At 39.3% G+C, this 24,389-nt stretch overlaps 1 protein-coding gene across 5 annotated transcripts; it reads right to left on the bottom strand.

Annotated features, from left to right (window-relative positions):
• Positions 1-33: 33 nt before the first annotated feature.
• On the bottom strand, positions 34-18,394 carry LOC149290295 (sodium/glucose cotransporter 1-like). 5 transcript variants are annotated; one of them, XM_089489649.1, is made up of 15 exons: positions 18,299-18,394; positions 17,573-17,644; positions 10,180-10,284; positions 9,160-9,219; positions 7,912-8,016; positions 7,297-7,402; positions 5,303-5,383; positions 4,693-4,913; positions 4,469-4,604; positions 4,263-4,370; positions 3,377-3,527; positions 3,027-3,195; positions 1,092-1,307; positions 778-880; positions 34-236 (listed from the first exon to the last, which is right to left on the bottom strand). In XM_089489649.1, exons 2-15 carry the CDS (start codon positions 17,639-17,641, stop codon positions 34-36), a joined length of 1,833 nt encoding a protein of 610 aa, XP_089345775.1. In that variant the 5' UTR covers positions 17,642-17,644; positions 18,299-18,394. The 5 variants fall into 5 exon arrangements, with proteins under 5 accessions (XP_089345775.1, XP_089345774.1, XP_089345773.1 ...); XM_089489648.1 differs by having other exon boundaries at positions 34-229; positions 750-880; positions 18,299-18,382; XM_089489647.1 differs by having other exon boundaries at positions 34-271; positions 774-880; positions 18,299-18,382.
• Between the last annotated feature and the right edge of the window lie 5,995 nt (positions 18,395-24,389).

The raw sequence follows: 24,389 nt of genomic DNA, 5'->3' as shown, positions 1-24,389 counted from the left end.
GCATTTCTACTATCAAAAGGCTGGACATTGCACTTATGCAAAGTATGCATGGCAGAAAACAGCCACAGACAACAGAATGATGCCATTGATATTAACAACATTCCTCCATAAAGGTTTTTCTGAGGTGTCTGTCATCTTGGCCTCCAATGCTGCCATCTCCTCCTTACTAAGCTTGGGAGCTTTTTTATCTTCAAAACCACAGAACCAGTTGTAGGCTTTCTTCCAACAGCTCGCTTCTGCTTGTTCTGTATCGAGAGAAAAAAGAATTCCACTTTATTTCCCAGGCAGCCAAATTCCCAACATTGGGAGTGTGCCCTAATCAACACACTCACTCATCATTCTTGGAGACATCAGTGGGCCTCAGTGTAACAGTGCGAGCAGTATTATGTATTATGTAAGAAAATTTATTATTAGAATGTGGATCATACCACAGATCTCATACACAGAAGGATATAGATATGCGTACAAAAATAAGACAGGGAAATGCTAAAAAAACATTCAAATACATAAAGGTAATACTATTCAGGGAAGTATCATTTAGACAAAACTGTGGAGGCTTCATAGAATATCTTTCCAAAAGGATATTTTTGGGTGTTAATAAAGTAAGTGACTTTAAATAGGGATGACATAAGCATAAGGATATTCTGAATAAACTCATGGTCAAGAGCTAAATAAGTTTTCCAATGTTACATCAGGTACAAAAAATTATTATACGTTATTGTGGCAGACATATAAATACATTCCTAAACCATGCTTTGTCATTTGTGTAAGACTGACCTTCGTCAAAGTTGTCTTCTTCTTGTTCTTCAACCCAATCGTTGGCATCTAGATCTTCTCTTTTTTCTGTGCTGTTCCTCAGGGACCAACATAATCTGTAAAGCTGAGACAAATGAATTGATTTGAGTATGACAATGACAACTAGAATTGTCAACACAATGAGAACCACACAGCGTATTCTTATGTGTATGGGCTTAGGAATATTGTCTATTATAAAGCCTTGAAGATGCCGGTACATGTGGTAGCTCATGAAAATGGTCTACAACATCCATGCCAGTTTTCACATTCTATCAGAATTTGGGGATTATACTTACATGCTTATCTGGAATAGGTTTTGTCATGAATGATACTGCCAGGACAATAATGCTGGTAGCAGTAAACAAAATAATAGCAAAATACAGATAGTGCACTCCACAGATGATCTTTGGGCAGTTACTGGGCGCTACACAGCTTCCAGTTCCATAGGCAAATTCGGCAATCATCCTTGAGAGACCAATTAATAGTCCAATGATTAGCCCCCAAAATGCTCCCTATAACAAAAATACAAAACGTTAGCTGCTACCTATATTTAACATACATCATTGTCCATATCCTAGGGTTTTCCGAAGATATATGCTGTTTATGATATCATGAACTGAATAACAGAACAACAATGTCTAGCTTAGTCCTTCCTCCTCCCAAGCCTATCATATACCGAGATACATTCATATATGCACATAGGCACAAGATGGGCCTGCTGGAATTTGGTTAATCAGTGCAAAGTTATACAATGTACAGAAGGAATGACACAAAAGTGGTGGAGCAGAAAGGATGCTACCATTTTTAAGCATGGGACGCTTTACCTGAGCTCTTACATATTAAATATATATTATATATTAAGTAAAGTATCGCAAATTGTTTAATATGTACATTAGGAACATATATTTGTAGAGGAAAGAACTTGTACATTTTGGTAGCACTTATATGTGCACTTGTAGCTGGAGTAAAATCTTAAATTCTCAGTTATCATGACAACCATATAGAGAAAAGACCATGAAAGGTGTCTTAATATGTGGCAGGGATAAATATCTTTATGTGGGGCGGGATGCTTGGAAATGTAGCTGCTGTGGCCTTAACCCAAGTGGACTCTTCATAAGTGGGCAGTTAAGAGTTACACTGGACTATCCAGACATCCATCCCTGGTCTTCATGCTTTCATCCAACTTCTCCTCTGGCAATCACTAATGTCTGCCATATCTCCTTCTCTTACAGGTATGATTATCACACCTTTCACCTGAACCCCTCATTTCCTGCTGTTACCCCTGTTTTCTACCAGGTATGCCTTTATCCTGCATGTCTCCATACCCTGCTGCTCTCAAAAGATTACATTTGGTACCCTCTAGTCTAGTTTAATTGCATTTGTTAGCCAAGGTGTGAAACATCTGCCTCCTGTATGCCATCACCTTATCTGACCACTTGTGAGGCAGCTCTATAAATTCCTAGGCCTCACTTGGAAACGTAGCTGCCGTGGCCTTACCCTGAGTGGACTCTTCATAAGTGGGCAGTTAAGAGTTACACTGGAGTTACACTGGAGGGAAACGACATACCAAGTACCATTGCAGAAAGCAGGATTTCGCCTGCACCGCACCCCTCCTGTGGAATTCCCTTCCCCGTTCCGTTCAGACTTTCTGCCTCATACACAACTTTCAAAACCTCTCTGAAAGCTCACCTGTTCAGGGAAGCGTACAACATTCCTTCCCATTACTCCCACCCATCATCATAATCAAGCCATCTGAACAATCAACAGCTTCAACACATGATCGGAGCCAGATCAACTCATCCCCATCCAAGCAGTCCCCTCCTATTGTCTCACTTCCCCCTCAGCCACCAACTAGATTGTAAGCTCACTAGAGCAGGGCCCTCCTCTCCTTTGCACCAGTTTGTTATTGTATGTGTTTTTGTATGTGAAATTATTCTACTGACTGTAACAGCGCTGCGGAATCTCCCAGCTTTATAAATAAATGTAATATAATGTATGAGCTCTTGTACATGTAAGACAGGCTCAGCGTAAAAACTTAAATACTAAATTACAGGGTAAGGCCATGTGTAGCATAGGGGATATATTCCAATTCCCTTAGTTTTTCTATTTTGGTACCTATGGTGCTGTGTTTTGTTTTTGGGGAATAATTCCTCTTTTAGACATACTTCATAACTTTTGTGAGCCCACTGAATCTGACAAACAGTGTTAATTCTGTCCAGTTAGAAACTCACCTGCTCATTCACTCTCTTGACAAAGACAGCAAGGAAGAAGACAGAGGCAATGGGCGGCCCCAGGTAGCTGGTGACAGACTGTATGTAATCAAAGAGCTGTCCACTCTGTGCAGACTGCAGGATAGGGACCCAGGCAATGCTCACCCCAATCAGAAAAATGATGAAGACCCTGAAACAGAAAAAGTGATCTGATTAGGAGGGGATTAAATTAATATTTGCATTTTTTAGGAAAGAGAATATTCAGTTAAAAGAAAAATGTAAAACATTTCCATGCAAACAATATAAAGACCAGTAATCACAGTTGCTTAAAGTTGAGAGGGGTGAAGAGAGAGTATTACAGAGCTTCTCACCTTCCTGCTATCATCAGCTCCTTCTCGGATGCCTTCTTGCGGATCTTGGTGTAAATGTCCATGGTAAACAGGGTGCTGGCACTATTGAAGATTGAGGTAAGGGAGCTCATGAGGGAGGCCAACATCACAGACAGCATCAGGCCACGGAGCCCTGGAGAAATAGCACACAGCCAAAGTGATGTTTCTTAGGAAAGCTCTCTCAACGTCATGTAAACTAGGTGGCTGGCCAGAGGACCAAGTTCTGAGGAGTATTCTATAGAATCAGCGTGGAATCTACACAGAAGTCTCCATTTCTAGTTATCCAATTAATTTGTCTTTGCTGTTTATTCCTCCACTCTCTTATCACATTCCTGAGAATAAGAAGGTATACAGTGCCAGGGGCAGACGCTGTCACTGAAAGCAGCTGCACATCGCCACTTAAAATGCTTTATTATGGTTTTATTATAGAAACATAGAAACATAGATTCTGCATTCTGGATGTGCAGTACAGTGTGAGATCATTATGGAGGCTGTGCTGGTTAGGGTAATGGGCTGGTTAAACTGCAGCCATAGGCCTAGGGGAAAATATGCCACCACATGTGATTCCCAAACCAAAAACTCATATTGGATAATCCATAAGGAAGCTAAAAACGTAATATCATTAAAAAAAAAAACCTAATTAAAGCATAAGATCTGTCAGAAGGATGCTTCTCAATAATCCGTGACACCTACACTAGAAATACCTATAATTATATACTTAATATTCTACCCTTGTGAATAGAGTCTTGCATGCATCACAAGCTCGGTCAAACTTGCATATTGGTTTCTTCATTAATGGAGATGTAGCAATGAGCGATACACAATTTACAGTCAGTGGATTGGGTTATAACGATACGAAGTGCCTTACCATCTGGCATCAGCTCGATCACCATTTTTGGATAAGCGATGTTAGTACACCCAATTTCTGTGTCACAGATCCTTTTACATTCTGCTGGCACTACGCAAGCTACATCATCTGACAAAAAGAAAAACATGGCAGAGTCATCCTAAAATGCCAATATTAACAAAGACAGAGTAGCCTTTTTGGCAAATCTTAATAGATAAGGACTATACCTGTGTACAGAATACGACTGATCATTCCAGGGAAAACCATTAGGAACATAGGCAGCAATTTAAGATATCCACACAGGATACACCCAGCTTTTACATGAGACATATTTTTGGCTGAGAGACATCGTTGGACAATCACCTACCAGAAGAAAACATAAAAGGTTAAGATTTCCGGTTCCTGCATCTTTTAAGCAAGTATGAAGGATGCCCAACGCAATCTGAATTACCTGGTCAGTGCACCAATACCACAAGGCTAGGATGGTCAGTCCAAAAATAAGGCCTGGCCAAGGCATGTCTCCAGTGATCGGGTCTCGAAAGAGGTGAAACGCATCAGCCCTTGGGGTGTAGCATTTTTCAGGAATGACAACGTTACCATAGGAGACATTAGAAGGAATGGCTTGCATATATTTGGCTACAAATTCTTCGTATCCACCAACTTTATTGAAAGCTGTAAGATATAAACCAATGTTTATGTGATGTAAAGATTTGTTTGAGGCTGGCAAGTAATTTGTAATGAGTCCCAACATAAAGATTTATGTTCCAAAAGGATCAATGTTAGATTAATATTTTGCGTGAAAATCAAAACAAATCACTAAGACATAAGAAAAATGAGAATTAGAGCCATAAGTAACAGGAAGATCTATGAACGCTGAATATCAGAAGAAAACGTGTTGGATATCAGTAAGGGAAAGTATGTGAGATATTACATGAACGCTATATGTGAAATGTTAGTCCAAGATCAGTGCAATTCTGCTCAGTAAGCAATATGTAACTGAAAGGAGTGGGTTTGATTAAAGCTAGATGCTTGTAAGGGGACAAGGTATAATGAGAACTCACCAAAACCAACAAGGATGAATGATCCTACCAGCATGATGATGGTCTGCAAGGTATCTGTGTAAATTACTGCTGCGAGACCCCCTGCATGGATAGAAGGACAAATAATGATCTGTAAAAAAAAAAGCTTCAGACACACCGCTTGGTATGTTTGCAACACCCGGCCTTATTTACCTGCACATGACTTTAGCGGTTAAGTGAAAACCGCTAAACCTTTTAGTCTTATGAGGTGAGAAGAATAAAACACTCCTGATGCAAATACACACTACAAAGTTTTGGGGTCACTTAGCTGTTTTCATGGAAAACAAGGACATTTCTAGCTGTGTAACATAATCACAAAAGAGTTTTCTAATGATTAATTAGCCTTTAAAATTTAAACTTGGATTAGCAAACACAAAGTGCCTTTGGAACACAGGAGTGATGACTGCTGATAAAGTCTTTATGCCCACAAAGATATTCCATTAAAAATCAAGTGTTTCCCGCTACAGTCATCATTTGCAACATTAACGATGTCTATACTGTATTGCTGATCCTTTTCCTGTAATTTTAATGGACCAAAATACCTTTTCTTTCAAAAGCAACAACATTTCTTAGTGACCCCAAAGGGTTAACACAGTAAAAAGGGAGTTCTTGAGGCCCCTTAAGAGCCGCCAGGATGTTCAAACAGGTGGAGGTCCGTGCAGCTTCTAACAAAGACCCCTTCACTAGATGTTTCTCCTTCTTGGTCTGAGCACCACCTGAGGTTGCAGAGCTCCGGGATCATATACCAGAGCCCCCATCAGATGGAACAGAGGCTGGCCAGGAAGAACTGCAAGTAGAAAGACCTGTGCTGGAGGCTGGACAGACCATAATGTCATCCATGTTGCTTTTTATAAAGGCATGGACTAGTATGGAAGGCTACCAAAAAGATACTTTTCAGGCAGCCTTTGCTACGCAGTGAAGTTCTAACCACTTAAACAAATCCTCCATATTGCAAGAGCAGAATGTTTGGTATTATTCTGCAAATTGTGAACATTATGCTAGGTAATTATCAGTTTATAACTGTTTATAAACATTGTTTATCTGTTCCTTCAAGTATACGCCTATTATATGTGGGAAACATTGATAGAACAATGATAGAATCTAACACATGAAGCTTCTATGTGTAACTAAAATTCATTTCAATAAATTCATTTTTTGGTATTGAAGAAATTCTGACTATAATATTTGTAGTACTCAATTTAACATGTCTGACAATGACCAGTGCAATTTTTTAAGAAGGGGAGCTGAGAAAAAGCAGCAGGTGACCTTTGTGCGTGTGTTAGGACTGTTATGTTATGATAGGTTAATGTGATAATCTGTAAATGATACCTGCTCAGATCAGGTGTAATTCCTCCTTATCAACCCATGAAGCTGAATAACGCCCATTTTCACTCTTTACTTAGTCTAATTCCTTGGATACAGTATTTTCCTGGTAACATGTTTTTCTCTTTTGGTAATCACTACCTAGGTATAACTGACGCCTGCTAGGAAAACACCTCGTGGATCTTTCACTTTCCACAAAACAACAGGAAATGCATCAGCCCTTTAAATGGGATTTAAGTTCTACAACATGTATAAGGAACATATTCCCATGCACCAAGATAGGCACTATACAAAAGTTGTCGATTACTGAGCCCAGATCACTAAAGGTTGGAGGAATAGGCTATAGTCTGATATTAAATGATAATGCTCACTGCCCTTGTAGACACAATACTGTTACTGTTGGTTTGGAACCTTTTTTTTCCCAACAAACTCTGAACAGATCCAGAAATGGCACTGTCGAGAGGAAAGGAACTTTACTGGACTGGGGGACCATACGGTGCCTGTACATTGTACAATGTTAGCGTAACGCACTTTACCTTGCTGGTGTTGTATACATGCAAGGCAGTGATGGTACAGTGTTCATACGTTAAGTTAACGGTAAATAAAATTATACAAGGAGTCTGGATACACTTAAAAAGCAGAGTGAGGCTCACCTGTCACAGTGTACAAAGCCGTAATAAGGAGCAACATAACAATGGCTATGTAGATATTGATCTTCATGGCTTGCTGGATAAAGATGGCTCCTGAGTACATGTCAGCCTGAAAATATATTGTAGATATAAATTGAGTCCAGTGACCCCAGTGTAACGGAGAGAACAGGTATGGGTTAATTTACAACAGTACAGTTACAATTGAGTTTAGGATTTTTAGATATCATACAGATAAGTGAACACACACAACTCACAAAATCGACATCCTGCAACATTTCCCATGCAGCTTTTAGAAGGGGCCCCAAATATTTTAAATAAACTGTAAATGTTTTTGCTTAGGGTCCCTAAAAATCTAAGGCCGACTATATAGGCATACTAGCTGCTAAGGGCCACCGCCACAAGATTGTTTCCTATGTTACAGAGCATGTCCATGCAGTAGAGTGATGCCAGTAACGCAATTTGCCAAGGGCACTTCAAACCATATGGGAGGCCAAAGTGGTAGTACTGAATGTGAGTGACGCTGCCTGGAGTGTAGCAGCACCAAATGTCAGTGAAACAACAACAGTAGGAAACAATTACTGGGTACAAAATGCAATAATGGATAAAGAGGGAGCTTACAGAGATCTTGGTGAAGACATAGAGTAGCAGTGAGAGAACTGACAAATAGATCCGTATCCTATCGCCTCCAAACCGTTTTCTCAAATATTCTGGCATTGTAACCACCTAAGAACAAAGAAAGGACATAAGCAATGGCACACTTGCAGGAACATATACATATAACGCTAGAAGTTTTACTTTTAACACCAGTGGCCATCTGTAATTTGTGTACTAAATGTACACATGCAGAGAGTGATGGTGGACTGGGGCAAAATTCCCAGATATGGAAGTTCTGGGTTACAAAAATCTATTAGCTGGGTACTTGGTTAAGAATGTTCAGGTTATATTCCAAATATCTCTACGATAAATAGGATATAAAAAGGTCCATTTCCCAATTAGCTTAAATAAATTCACATTAATATTGGAAATTCCTGATTCTTGCAGAAATTCTACATCCCTTAAACATCCTTCGTGTCTTTGAGTCACCGATATATCTCCTTATCCTGCTAATCAACGAGCACAGGCCCATGAAAAGAATTAAAAAAATGACTTTGGTTAATGTATTGCCTACATAAACCAAGATAGATTCTCTTATTACTTTTCACACATATCTTCCTTTAAAGACTCAAAATGATCGTATTAACATAATTATTAACAGGATTATTACCTAATATCATTAAGCACTGTATAATCATTAGGTTCCTGGAAAATCTTACTGTAAGAGTCACTGATAAGCACACAAAAAACATTTAGGTGGAATAGGAACAGAGTACCTGTATTATCATCATAAATGACTATGTATTAAAAACAATTAAACATTATCTACATAAACTGGCTAATGTAAGAGACTCTAAACATAGAATCAAATCTGTTGTGTTAACGCTGTTTATCAATGCCACAAATGTACAACGTTCCATCTTACACATATTGTCTTTTACAACCCTAATAAATGAAGCCATCGGCATCATTGATGGCCATAAATCAGATGGAAGCATTTAGCAAGTATTATGAAAAGCCTACAAAGTAATGGGGGCCGTATGTAAAAATAAGTGTAAACAAGCTGAGATGGACTGGGGAAAACATGGTGTCACTTTGGTGTAGTCCCTGGGCTGTTGAATGCTGGAGGTGAAAAGCAATACTGATCCATTAATGGAAAGGTTTATTTATTGTGGATCCAAGGTGGGGTATCTTAATTGAGCTGGGACCGCCAATCCTGCAAGTCTTACAACACACTGTGATAAAGAGTAAAGTTTTGTAAATGCTACTTACCCCAGCTTTCACATAGATTGGCACGAAAACCCAGCCAAGAAACACAACAATCACCAGTGCCTAACAGAAGAAGTATATTTATGATTTTAGCTATATCATCAGATTCTGATCCTGCGCAGTCTTAAACAGGAATATCTATCGTTCAAATTGCAGATATCTCCGAAATCAGAATCAAGCTTACGTATGTAAAAATGTGAAGTTATGTAACACCTATAGTGTAACATGAATGTGATGAAGAACACACATCTCAAAGCTTACTGTCTGCTTCTTATTCATTTTTGTATTCTTTGTTTTTACATTTTTATGTTTTATATTGAAACATAAATCGTACGTGAGAGATACAGACAAAATTCCTCTCAACATCCCTAAAAGTATAACTTTGCATAAAAGAAGGGGCGAGAAATGTTACAATAAGACTGAAAGTCTAATCAGAAAGTACAGAGAGTATAGAGAAAGTATAGAGATAGGAGAGAGAGAAAGGGAAGGGGGTACAGTGTGTATGTAGTATGGATAGAATTACCTCCTTGGGGGGAGAAGGTATTCTCCCAGTATGTGGTATAAAAGCCATATTTGAATGTCATAGTTTACAACTCAGGTGTGCAATAGTAAGGTTGTATAGGCACAGGTTCCAAAGCGTATGGAAAGAGTTTTATGAATCATGTTATAGAGCGATTAGTCGATCAATTTCAATAGCCTCTGTGATTTTGACTATATTTTACCAGATTTGTGTTCCATTAGCATGCTATCGCTCGTCTGGTGGCTACAGCTATTCTAGCAAATAGATTGTTCAAACGTGTCAATTGAGCATGAGTCATATTATATGTATAAGATAGATATTTAGATAGATAGATAGATAGATAGATAGATAGAAATACTGGATTTTAGATGTGAGCCGATTGAGCTTTATTCTGAGAAAGGTTTGACAACAGCAGTGCAGTGGATCATTAAAGTTAAATGATTAGCCAAAAAGAGCTCTAGAGAACATTGTTTTTGCATTACATAATACATTGAAAATCTTACATTCCATTCAAAGCCTCCAATTACAATGCCTCCAGCAGCTGCTGTTCCTGCCAGACCCACAAAGTGTCCACTGCCGATGTTGCTGGCAAACAATGAAGCCCCAATCTGTAAAAAAAAAGCATAAAATTAGTGTGGGTCAAGGGTTATAAGGCCATGTATTTGGGAAGTGTGCTGTAGCTATAACTTTCATGTTGAGTGAATTAGGGTGTAACAAAGCTCTCATTTGCCTTGTAAAATGTAGTACTAATGCACTTCTTATATTGTCTTATGTTGCCCCCGAGAGAACTTTGCTGGGAAACCCCACTGGTGCTGGCATTGGCTTCTGGAGTCTTAAATGCACCTGAAGTCATAGACTCCACTTACCAAAGATGCATTTGCATCCAAAGCTATAAAAACAATTGCAAATGAAACAAACCTTTTGGAGCAGATCATTACGTTACATTTCATTTAAATAGTGCTAGCAAATTCCGTAACGATTATGTGGCTTAATCTAATGTGGCCTTTATCATTTTGTTGACCAAAATTCCAAATTATTCCAAACAATTAAAGGTACATTAAAAACAAATCATTTAATTTGGTTTTATGGTGGTCAATTAATGTATTAATCTATTTACTAAAATGCTTTATTTTATGCAAATGCATACTTGCTGCCATTTTAAGATTTTTTCAGGGCAGCATTTGCCATCCTAACCGGACAGTACATCAGATGCCCTGATCTCATTCCATGAGTGAGGGAACATTTTACTAGGGATTGTCATTACTAGGGAGTAAACAGAGATAAGAATAGAGATGCCAGAAATTTTACATACTAGAGGGAAACACTGGAGAACCAGCAAATATCAGCAGATAACAAGGTACCAGGTAAGGCCCTCCTTTCATTTCCAGAAGCAGATATGATGTCAGCACAAGGTGGGACCTCCAACTCTACCCAAGGAGCAAAGAGCTCTTGTTATGGGTCTGCCATTTAACACTGAGCAGCAGACTATAAACTGGAGGCTTCTGTAAGAAATGTGAAAATGCCAGACCACGAAGCACCTTTAAAATGCTCTAGAGCCAAAGCCTCTATTGCATGAATATTATGCAGAACTCTACCATCCGTGGACATCTATGTGTGCTTGTACTGTCATATGGCGGCAGAGGATGGTGAGAATCACAGTCTTTCCTGTTTTTAGGATTTTTCTCACGTTTGATCTCATGTAATTATAGAGCGGCTTTTGAAGGATTGAAAACCCGCAGATATGGAGGGACATTAGAAGCATGGCATGGCACACTTGAGAGCTTTTTTTCTCACTTAAGTTAGGCTCCCTTCAGTGCGAACATCTCACCTGGCCATTGTTGTTGGCTTAAGCCAGAAAACTCAATCAAGTACTAGCAGTCAACACTACAACCACTGTGGTACCACTAAAACAGGTGTTTAAGGCACCCATCAGAGTGATACAGAGAGATGGAGAAAGAGAGCTTAAACATATGAGAGCTTAAACATATGCACATTTGTCTAGGAAAAATGTGTATATATATATATATATATATATATATATATATATAAATATATATATATAAATACATTATAGGTTAGTTATGAAAGTTTACAACCATCGTTGCATAGTTGAAGTATATCTATAATGTCATGATGGGTGTAAAGTAACCTCCTAAGAAGAGATAAGAGCCATATCAAGTATAAAATACAAGGATACATCACTCTGATTATGTTTTAAATATCTCCCTTATGTAATGTTCAATTCAAGCTCATAAACTACTAAACACTCACTATACATATTCAATTTAAAGGGAAATTACCTCTAATAAACTACCTAATCTGTTTTGTGATAACACTGCTTGTCTAGATTTATGTAAATAGTAAGTTAGTTAATGTCTCTTTGACCCCTGCATATGCAACATGAAACGTTATCAGGAAACATACTGGGTGCTTTATTTTGCACTTGAGAAAACCCCATGCAAATCAGCTGAAGTCTGCGGGGGAAGCAGACATTCTTTGTACTCTCCTAATAAAGCATACCTAGTGTCCCCCTTTAGGGGGCAGTCTTTCAGGAACCAAACCCCCTGTCCCTCTATCTTCCTCCCATATCCTACTTTTATAGGAGCTCAGAATGTTTGCAGGGTAGTAGTGTATAGTAGTGTAGTGTGTTCTACAGCCCTAAAAGCCACAATTATAATATGTATTAAAAGCAGCAGTAAATTTGTTTAATCATTCACTTATTCATTTACTAATTCACACATACTCATTCACTAACTCGTTCCCACATACTCATTCATTCACTCATTCACACATATATATCCACACTCCCTCCTGCACCATCACCTGCAGATTTCTCTGTGTTGCTTTAAAATGTGCAAACAACTTCTCTTTACCGCCCAGGGGAAGCAGGAACATACCAGCATCACATAACGTGACTCTGCTGAGTTCCTGCATCCACTGGGCGGTACAAGAGACAACACAGGGTTAAGCTGTGGGTTTGCGTGGAAGTGGTCGGAGGCAGTGGTAGGCAGATGCGACCGTGGTTGTTATGGGCTCAAGGGGTAGCTGCTATGGCCCTCTAGCCATTTCAAATGTTCGGAGGCAAAATGAATGAGCATTATGTAGAAACAAGTAGGACATTTCTTATGTGAAGGTAGATTACCGAAGCATGCAAAAGGGAGGTTTGTCATCCATTGTAGTCAGCACTCTGAATCTTTAAATTACCTGTACTAGGCATTCAGTTGACAACTGCACACATGGAGAGATGAGATTTGACTCCTTTCACAAGTATTCTTTATTGTATCCTTTATTTCGCATTCCAAAAGTCAAGTTGGAAAGTTGTGACATTTCAGAGATGTTCACTGCTCTACCAACTTCATCAGGTTAACATAATCAATGAAAAAGCCATTTTCATACATGTATGAGTCTAATATTTTTAATAGGTTCAAATAGTTACATTTGCAATTAATTTCCTTCCAGGAAGGACAACATCTGTATGAACATGCATGTTAAAGTTTGTATCTAATTCTAATAATAGTTTGTACCTAAAAGGATTCTATCATGTATTATATGATACATTTTGTTATTGTAACAAGCTAAACAACATCAAGCATAGAGCAGAAAAACAAAAAATGTCAGCTTCTGCTTCTAGGATAATGTTTGGAGGGAATGTGACATCAGGACAGAACAAAGCGTAAAAGGTTGTGGTTGCAGAACTGCATTGAGAAGAAAGGAGTGACTGTCTCAACTGGGAATAGATATCTAGAAGAATTGCAAACAGAGGTTAAGATAGGCGTTGGAAGTGTAATAGGAAGGGGTGAAATCAAAAGGGAGGGCGAGCAAGACTGAGGGAAGCTGTGCTAACTGCAAACTTTGGGAAATGCCTGGATAGTCTGGGAACTTGTTTGCATATTTTGTTTGTTATGCAACTGATAGTTGTAGAAGCGAAAATATATGGCACACATCCAGCATTTTGATGACATCATGTGCCGGCGCTCAGCAGTGAAGCTGCGCACTGCGGCAGAGCAGTGAGGCGGAGCCTTGCGCTCCCACCACAGGACTTCAGCAGGGTAAGTGAACTACAAAGGGGGGTAGGAAGAGGGTAGATAGTGAGAAACGGGAGAGGGGGTAAATAGTGAGAAAAGGGTATAGATAGCGACAAGGTGTTTGTGGGACAAAGATGGCACAGGGCAGGATGTTTGGGGACAAAGATGGCTCGCTCTGGACTATAATCTGTTTGTGTAATTAGGGTGCTGGTCAGGTTCTATGTGGGCAGTGTGGACACCGGGACTGGCTTTGGGGTGTGCAGCCTGTGATCTATGCCTGTAATTTAGGGGGTTTTATCTATACCTTTAATGCTGAGTTTTTATGTGAATTCCAGTTGATTTATACCTGCAGTGCTGGGTTTTTGTGTTATTCTGTTGATCTGTATCTACTATGCTATGTTTCCATTCATTATTTATGTATTCCTGCAAATACAGGGTTTGTATGTCTTATTCAGTTGATCTATACCTGCAGTGCAGTTTCATGTGTTGTTTATTTGATCTATACCTGAACTACAGGGAGTAAGTAAAAGAGAGGTGTGGTTTAGTGAATGAGGGGACAAAGGGGCTCTGGGGATGATTACGGGGAGAGGACCTCTCAAAGTCACGGTCAGACTGAGGGAAGACTGTACTGACTCTCACAATCTTCCCCTAACCTGCAGTCAGTGTGGCAAATATATTTTTTTGGTGTAGGAGCGCAGGGAGTGATTGCATGCTAGGGAGCGTCGAGGGGGCCCCAAAGATTAGCTGTTTTTTCCTATATTTAATGTATTAAACGTACATTATTTTTACCAGTGTTTTAAGTTATATATTATTGTACGTGTTTGCAAAACAAAGAGATGGGGAGAAAGTGGGGTAGGGGAAAGAGAGGAAAAAGGTATCTGGGGGGGAATGGGGCATCTGATGGGGGAAAATGCTATCCCCCCAGATTTTTAGGGGCCCATGGTTTCATGGTCTGTGTTTTGGACTCAACAGTTTCCCAATTTGAAGGACAACTTGCCTTTGCATGAACGGATATCTGATTTGCTAATAGGGTACAGATGTACAGTTAATTAGAACTAGCTGGAAGGAGTAGGTACCCATTATCTGGAAGCAGCAGTGGATATCCTGACACAAGTAAGAAACATGAATCCCATAACGATTGTGGTTGTGATATTGGATGGACTTCAATTTTTTGTAAACTATGGTAAATGTCGGGGTTGCTTTACTTAAACAATTTGGGCCAAGACTTGAAGCTTTTTTGTGTTATACTTGAAATTCTACATGTATCAAGAACTTAAGGCAGCATTTACCTTCTGGCTACTGTATTACTGATCACTAGGATGGACTTGCCTACCCAGGCTAAATGCTGCCAGCCTCACTTGCACTAAACAGATCACCACGGCTTAAACGAGTGTTCATAAGGAGTATAAAAAGTAAAACCCTGTGAAAAAATGTTCAAAACCAATCCTTAACTAGATAAATTATTAATCTTAATAACAGTTATTAAGCACACAATCGACTGAAATCATTAACCACAAAGATCTGCACCTCTGCAATTATACACAGGAATAATTCCACTTGTGTGGACTTTCAACATGTGGTTAAGGTGTCAGCAGTAACCCAGACAGAGGTTTACATAACATGTGAGGCAGATCACGGGGCGTTAAGGTTGAGAGCAGGCTGTTGGTCACAGTATGGATGACATAGAAGGGGCCACAAGGTATGTGAGGTAGGATGGGGCAAGATTAGTTCTGTGTGTTATGAAGGTCAGTGGGGTGAAATAATGATGTTTAATGGTGTAACATATCTATATAAAAATACTTCCAACCTTTGAGACCAAAATATAACTACTCATGGGTGTAACTCTGTGAACCTCTCAATGCCTCCGTCTGTAACTGGATGTCTGCATGCTTCCTAAAACTCAATCTCTACAAAACCAAACTTCTCATCTTCCCTTCCTCTAACACTCCCTCATCAGTTTGCCTCAATGCCAATGGTGCAATCATCTGCCCATCCAATCATGCCCACTGCCTGGGTGTTACCCTTGACTCTCATTTGCCCCCTCCCTATATCCAGTCTGTCTCAAAAAAACAGCTGTCTTCATCTCAAAAACATTGCATTTATTCCTTCATTGCCACTAATGCACTTATCCTTGTTAAAATGCCTCATCATCTTCCACCTTGATTATAGTAACCCTGTCCTAGCTGGTCTCCCTTATACCTGTCTCACCCCTCTTCAGTCCACTATGAATGCTGCTTCCACACTTATGTCCCTCACCCATTGGTTCACAAACACCTCTCCCCTCTGCCAGTGTCTTGACTGGCTATCTGTGCGCTTCAGCATTCATTTGAAAATGCTGGCTCTCTTTCAAGGCTCTTCATAGGGGTTTCCCCTACTTACATCTCCTCGCTCATCTCCAAGTACACTCCTACCCAGTCTCCCCGCTCATCTGATTCCAGCCCTCTGTTTTCTAGCTCTAATACATTGCTAGATTTATTAAAGGCTGCCCCTATCCTTTGGAATATCCTTCCCTGGTTATCCACCTTTCCACTGCCTTCAGTCCTTCAAAAAAATCCCTCAATACCCACTTTTTAAGGAAGCCTACGAGTTTACACGTTAACGCCCTTCCTTATCCATATCCATATTCCCTCTCCTGCAATACTAGTGTGACTGGTCCATCTCTCTAGATTGTTAGCTCTTGTGAGCAGGGCCCTCATCACTTGTTGTTCCTGTAAATTGTTATGTTACATACTACTTGTTGTGTCCTAGTTACTCATTGTACAGCACTGTGGAATATGATGGCGTATATAAAACAATAAATAATAATAAAAATAATAATAGATTGACCTAATTATGGTAAATGTAGATTCATATCAGCAAAAAAAAAGTTTGTGGGGATATATGAGCATATGCTGAGGAATTTTCCTTAAACATACTGTATGCCACGTATATTGAGGTAAGTTTAGCTAGTGTCCCTGCTATTCAAGGACCTGTTAACTAAATCTAAATCATGGTCTACAGGTAACCAACTTTCTTGTTCCTGGGGCTGTCTTACATTTTTTGTTAGGAAATGAATAGAAGATCTGGATTGGACTAACAGTACAAGTAACTGAATGTCAGGTAACATTTATTATTTACAAAACATTAGGAAATTACCCAAATCTCCTCCCTTCATTGTGAATTGTCCTAAATAAACCACATGCACTCATCTGGAGTCATACAGGGACCTCCTCTTTTACTTTCCTAGGGCTGATAGAACTTATTACGCAAAACTGGATTTTCTTGATGTTAAAAGCAGTGGGTCTACTGCTGGTGTGTTTGTGTTGGTTACACAGACTGGCCAGGGGCACAAAGAAACTCTCCAAGTGCCAAAAAAGGAGGAGATGCTCTACCAAGACATTACTCAGAAAGCTTTTACAACCTCTTCCTGGATTACAAGGTGTGGATATGCAACTGCCCGTAATGCAGATTGTACATGTTTCTGGTCCTGTAGCCATGCATATATTCTCGTTTAGACTGCTATATCAGTCAATTTGCTAAATAAAATGCTCAGGGTCTGATCAACTGCTCACTCAAATCACATTATGAACACTAGTGGGCTGGGGGGCCACAACATATCAGCACAACTTTATAACACAAAAATGATGTGGATAGGCTCAATGGAGTCTTGACAAAGAACTCATCAAACTAACAATGGGTCTGTCTATTCATGAATGAGCAATTTCTCTAACTCTAGCTGGATGAATATGATAGGATTTGTTGTCCACAGCAGCTACAATGGCTGAATGTCATTGTATACCTGCTTCTATCTATCACATACTAAATACACATACATTATGGTAGATCATTTGTCTAATGAGCAACAAGACCTAAGGGTCCTCATAAAACTCACCGGCCACCACACCATGCTACGTCCTGCCAAGAAGAAGCCTCCGACTGTGCCACGGCTTGTCCTTACCATAGCCTAGGAGACAAGGATAAATTGTTTTTTTTCTGAATCCTTCGGGCAAGATGAACCTTTTATACATTCCAGAAATTCAATGCCTAAGTACCATATCCTACCCATACTACAACTGGTGAGCTACATCTGGCAATGGCAAGTCTACAAAATTGGGGAAAGGGAAAGATATCAATTGCCACCTCTGTTTGACTGATTATGGGCCACTACCTGAACCCTTTCTCTACCTTTATGTGTGTTCTAGATGTTCAACGATTATACGCAGCATTTGCAACCTGACTCGACTGCTTGTGTTCTTCGTTTAGGGGTTTACTAGGTAATCTTGTTTGGTGAATGTGACCTGGACTGAATACTGTGTGCTGAGACTCTTGCCTGCCACACATATTTTGAGATTTTATAAATGCTGTAATGAATATCCCTGTTGAATGGATCATTTAATTAATTATTTTGTGTGTTGTGAAAGTTTATACCCAAAACACTGTATACACCTAACCCCTATGTTTCTGGGCTAATTGACTTTGTTTGCCTCCAGGGCTAAGAGTTACTAGCCTCCCTCTGTAAATGTTAATTCTATGTTATGTGCACTGTATTTATTATTATGCAAGAGGCTAAATGCTGGTCGGTAATACAGGTGGCTAAATAAATAGAGAATTTACTCACCCATAATCCAACAGCCAGGACAACTACAAAATACACCACAATGACAGATATGTCCGCAGGGTTGTTGATAGGGATAGTATTCTTGTCTGGTGGGGCTGTTGTGGGGCTCTGTGTTGTCTCCATTCTGCCCAATTCACTCCTCTGGGACACTACACCAAGCTGTCTGCTGGTCCCTCTGCTGTCAGGTGTGACTCTGGGATGTAGGGTTAATTATAAACCCAATCCCATAGAGGTTCACCAGTCTCTTACCTTCCTATCAATGTATAACCTGCCCCCAGATCTACTTATCCAAACCCTGTTAAGAGCTAGATAAGTTTCATACTTCAGCATTCCACTATAAGGCATTGAGACAGCCTCACCTGTGATAACTGGAGACAGGGAGGAGGAGGAAGAGACTGGGTGTGACAAGTGATGCTAGGGTGAAAGTGCCTGGAAGAGGTTTGCATAATAGGATTATGTGTCAATGTTATCCTTTATTTTATTCTTCTTAAAAGCCTTTGTCTTTGCAAACCCTCCTTATGGTCACAATGCACATAACTATAAGCCCAGGTAGCCCAGTTCTGCAGACAGAGAAGCAAGTGTGTGTCTAATGTTCTGTTCAGGGGTCATGGAGGACTATACATTTAGATATGTCCTTGACTGTATAGTCACCACTAACTTGGATCACGTATATAGCTAAAGCTCCATCAGCCACTCATATAGTTAAATCAGTCATGGTCTCTGATGCTTGGTACATGCCCTTTGACTGACTAACAAAACAATTTTATAGATTGTTTTTTTATAGATGACAAACCTAATACAAGAGGGATGTACAAGCCATTGTTCTCCCTGTTATAACTTCCAATTTTGCATAAACCATTACACCATTGGAGGATCCAGGAGGCAACGCGGTAATGTTAGTTAAAGTGTGTCTGGGTGTGTTAGTGAAAGTGTGTATGTCTGGGAATGTTAGTATGTGTGTATCTGGGTATCTATAAGTCTGTGGAGGTTAGCTTTAGTGTGTAAACATGTGTCCTTGGATATTTTAGTATGTGTGTGTGTCTGGGTATGTTAGTGTGTGAACATATGTCTTTGTCTGGGAATGAAAATTACAAAAACACTGGTTGCCAAATTATATTTCAAAATCCACTCTTCACCAACAGATATGGTAAACTGTATAATGAATAATGTCATCTATCCAAGACAAGTATAAACTGTTGGGGGTATTTAATTATTCCGTCCACTAGGGACCTGTCAATTGAAACAATGGAAGAGTGTATCAAGTTTATAAAGAGCTTATCTTAACCTTGTGCAGTATCTGAAAGGTTCACAAACAGAGCATATTCACATGTGCCCCTGGATCTGTATGTAGATAATATCAGAAGGTTTCTGGAAATATGGCCTTGGTACTCCAATAATCCCACATGGGATTGATGATAAACTAAGTAACACGTGTGTTTTTCTACACGCTTGCTCTTTATAAAGTTAATACACTGTTTCACTGTGTCTGTGTGTGTTAGTGTGTATGCATGAGTGTTAGTGTTGAGTATCTGTATGTGTTAGTGTGAGTGTCTGGGTGTGTGTTAGAGTTGATTGTCTAGTCGTGTTGGTGTGAATGTCTGTGTGTGTCAGTGAGTGTCTGCATGTGTGTGTCTGGGTGTGTGTTAGTGTGTATGCATGAGTTTTAGTGTTAAGTATCTGTATGTGTTAGTGTGAGTGTCTGGGTGTGTGTTAGAGTTGATTGTCTAGTTGTGTCAGTGAGTGTCTGCATGTGTGTGTCTGAGGTCAGGCTCTGGATCCTCCCCTGCATTATATACAACATGTGCAGAAATGGCTACCATAAAAATACGGTGGGCAGTGTGCCAAAAAACTCTACTTGAAATGCAACGATTCAGGAGATGCTGGGCAAAATATGGGCATGGACTGGATTTCTGCGTATAGTTTGACCAAGTGTACCTGATTTGATGTATGCAGGAAACTGGCATATATTTTCTTTTTTATTCTTTGTGTCTTATTTATGATAGCTGAGAGGTCCCTTTTTCACTTTTGGAGAATGTATATGAAAGTACTTACAAGCATTGATTGTTTAGTGGACTCCATAGGACATTAGAGTGTCAGGGGGATATGGGTAACATCTGGCTGCAAAATGTCCTTTTATTTCTGATACAATATACCTTAAGAGGAGACTTAAGTAGTCTTGAGAGCTTGCAACAGAATGCAGTTCAAAGCAATCCAATAACAATATCATGTTTATGAAATGCACTTGGTTTCTTTCCACTGCTCACAAGGAAAACTCAGTACCAATGTGTTTCTGAGCCGTTTACTCGACCTTTTCTGTAGGCTCAATGATGTTAGTGATCCCCAGCATCCCCTATGGGTTTTAACAAGTACTATTAAAACTGTGCAGATACCTGGTATACCAGGTAATTAAAATTATTTTAGAAACTGCATACGCTCTTCGGTTCTATGCAGGAAGTGGCTAACATGTGCAAACGTATCTTATTAGGAAATAACACAAAACAGCCCCATTGGTGTTTTTAGTTCCCAAGGTACATAACATGGACCATAAAGCCAGATGAATGCATTGTTCTAGTTTTGCCACTGACATGAGCATATAAAAGGTGGTTGCAGTTTTAAGTGTGCAGAGACATTTGCTTAACTATATAGCCCTCAATAATAAATATTCTTACCGGCAATGTTATCAGCACAAGTAATATAACGAACTCCTAAAAAACACCTGACATTAATGAGGTGGACTATACGGCAAAAACAGTTAGACTAATGAAGACTATCTGGCTACTCAATGAGCTGTAACAGTCACGTAGCCCTTAGCATGCCTATCCTACATTATGGAGATAATAGTGATCGGATTATAACATGAGCAAAACACCTAACAGGCACAGTGAACTGTATATATAATGAAATACAGGTCAGAGTCTGTCTGATGAAGAGACCTCTGAGGTCCCAAAAGCTTCTTTTATTTTCATGTTGGCCAAATAAAAAGGTCGAGTCCTTCCTCTCTTGGACCAATACAGCTATATCCTGGAACTGGACATGTCACTTATCAATTACTTCTGATTGACCCAAAAGGACCTATGTTAACTTGGGGGATTATGACTGGTTTTTTTTTAATATATATATATGCTAGTCTGAATATTGGGTCTCATTTTTCAAATTAAACAATTAGTTAAGAGTTTTGTATGTATATGTAACATACTACCAGCTAGCATCTGTAAATATCATATTTGATGTATTTGTAATCCATTATATTCATAAAGTGGCAGTGTAGCATTTCCAAACACAGTTATTTCATGGTGTCTAGGCTAAACTCAGATGGGGCAAGGTTATTTATGCCCAAGTAAGGTGAAAACCATATTAAGGACCCGATGCCCCATGGGCAGTTTATGTGTGTGCTTAAAGACAACAGGAAACTTGCACAAGTGCCCCAGTACTCTTAGATTAGAGAGTAAGGGTAATTTCTGGTTATCTCCAGGTTTTCAAAAGTAGCCAACAGCAAGGAAATTCCACAAGTCTCAAATATAGAAGAGTGTTGCCTGATTTTAAAAGCAAGACCAAACTATAGCTCATCTCACAGTCCAGTTCCAGGTGAGGCCAAATTATGAGCTCATTCCTAATCTGGCAGACCAGGCATCCGGGAAGAATCTCAAATCTCACATGGATTACTTTTGTGGTTTGCGAAATCAGTTATTTCAAACTTCCTGCTGGAAGACTGCCACATAGTTGAAACTACCACATAATGCATTGCTATTTTTTTTTTTTTTTCAGTTTACATATTATAGGTGTCATGTTCCTTGAGCAAGTGAAAATAAGTAATGGAAGACAAAGTCGGTAGATAGTAAAGGTACATTTTATTTAATGTAGTCTAAATTTATTTAGAGGCATACTGCTAATGGTTTGTCCAACATATCTCGAGACAATGCTGTTTTATTGTTGTGGAACAATTCAGAATGAGGTTCTATGCTACAACAGCTCCATTCTTACAATTTGAACCCACTCAAATCCAATTTCTATAAACTATGGGTCTTCCGTTCCTAATGGACTAATGCAGTTTTCTCTGCTTCTTTTTACAGCCTCTGCAGTTTCTGCAACTAAAGTAGAAGGTCATACTCCCCTCATCCTCAATTACTCCTGCCACAGGCCTGTCATGGTGCAAGGCCTGACTCCTACAGCTGTGTCATTTTAGAACTTCAAGAGGAGATTGTAGAACTACAAACCTTGCCACCATCCATTGTTACCACACTCCGCGTTTATTTAATTATAATACCTACCAACATTTGAAATAGCAAAATCTTTCCTTATGGTTAAGGGTAAATGCTTAGGGGGAGGCTAACTGATTTAGTGAATTAGAAGAAAAATTTATTTCATTTATACTACCACAGTAACACTGCTGTTTATATACATGTTATTGTGAATTTCAGTCCAGTAGAACGCTCATACCCAGCAAACATCCTGAGCTCCTGGAAAAGCCATTGAGAGGGGAAACAGGGAAAAGCTTGATGTACTGTATATGAAAGATGTGTTGAAACAGAAAGCTACAACTGGAAAATCACTCTTATTATATAGTGTTTTCTTTTAACAGGCTTTGATAAACAGAAGTCAAATGGTCATGAGATACCTGCTGCATGTTCTTTGGAAAACCATGTGTGCAACCAGATCTATGATCCTCCCCTAAACAAGTAATTGTTTCAGAAGCTGATCGAGGACATGCTATAGAGATTTCAGAGCATTTCATTTACTGGGAATAATAGAAAAATACATTAATATATAAAAATAATTTTGTGTCATTAATACAGAAGACATTTCTTGGTTGTACTTTCAAGTACAGTGAAGCAATAAGTCATATTTTAAGGTTTGCTTGTGAACCCTAGACTGAAACATCTGAAGCATCCCAGTGTGGACATTCTTCTTGGCCTTCTTGTTCCCTTTACTTGCAGAATAAAACAAAAACTTGGTGATTGAAACTTCCATGTTGTCCAGGCCAAAACCCTGGTTACTAATTAGCTGCAATTATAGCATTTCTGAGATACTGAGTAGTTGAAGATAAGATCTTAAGGAATCTTGTCCTGCACTATAACCTTGGACCATCCTTCATAAAGGCGGCCTATGAACTTCATGAACTTTACATTACATACAGAGGTTCCATTGATCTAAATTCTGCTATCTAGCCTGACAAGGCAGAACAGGTTGCACAATAATAAATAAATAGGACCATTAAATGTTATGCTTAGTATTAGGAAACAGATTTTTGGAATTACATGGATTATATTAGCATATTCCATATTTTGAGGCAAAGTAAAAAGCCTGCATTTATCACATTCAATCAAGTTGGTATTTCACGTATATGGAGTTGGCCTAAGAAAAACAAATATGTAGATGGCACAAACTAAGCTGGTGACATTTTCTGGTATATGAAAATAGACCAAAATACATTATATGATAAAACGATAAATGATGTGGACACCGAACCATCATACTTATACAAGCTTGTTGGACATCCTATTAAAAAAATCATAGGCATTAATATAGAGTTTGCCACTCTATAATGTGGCTATAACAGATTCCACTCTTTTTGGGAAGGCTTTCCACAAGATTTTGGAGTGTGTCTGAAGGAATGGTTGTCCATTTAGCCAAAAGAGGATTTGTAAGGTCAGATACTAATGATGGATGAGAAGGCCTGGCTCACAATCTATGTTCCAATTCAACCCAAAGGTATTCAGTGGGGTTGAGGTTAGGGCTCTGTTCAGGACAGTTGTGTTCCTCCACACCAAACTCATGTCTCTATGGATCTTGCTTTGTACCCAGAGGCACAATCAATCTGGAACAGGAAGGGGCTTTCCCCAAAATTGGTGCCAGCATTCAATTGCCTAAAATGTCTTTTTCATTATCATTAACATTACCCTTCCATGGAACTAAGAGGCCAAGGTCAAACCCTGAAAAACAGTCCAAGATTCTAATTCCTCCTCCACTGGCGCACAGTGCTTGTGCTAATGTTACTTCCAAAGTGGGGACAGTGGGGATCAACTCTCTGCAGCTAAGCTATGACAAGTGGCCTGGTCTCCCACATGAAAAAATTTGATCTGACCCCATAATT

The sequence above is a fragment of the Sceloporus occidentalis genome, unplaced genomic scaffold (assembly GCF_023333645.1).
Source record: "Sceloporus occidentalis isolate IW3139 unplaced genomic scaffold, rSceOcc1.0.p SCAF_40, whole genome shotgun sequence".
NCBI classification, from domain to species: domain Eukaryota; kingdom Metazoa; phylum Chordata; class Lepidosauria; order Squamata; family Phrynosomatidae; genus Sceloporus; species Sceloporus occidentalis.
Note: the sequence above shows the minus strand (reverse complement) of the source record. Positions and strands in the feature narration are given on the sequence as shown.

Excerpts from the sequence above, each read along its gene's own strand:
- LOC149290295 (XM_089489647.1), bottom strand. The coding sequence starts at position 17,641 with ATGGTAAGGACAAGCCGTGGCACAGTCGGAGGCTTCTTCTTGGCAGGA. Across the intron at positions 8,017-9,159 it reads CAATCTATGTGAAAGCTGGG|GTGGTTACAATGCCAGAATA; the intron begins GTAAGTAGCATT and ends CTTTGTTCTTAG. Across the intron at positions 1,308-3,026 it reads TCAAGAGAGTGAATGAGCAG|GGAGCATTTTGGGGGCTAAT; the intron begins GTGAGTTTCTAA and ends TTTTTGTTATAG.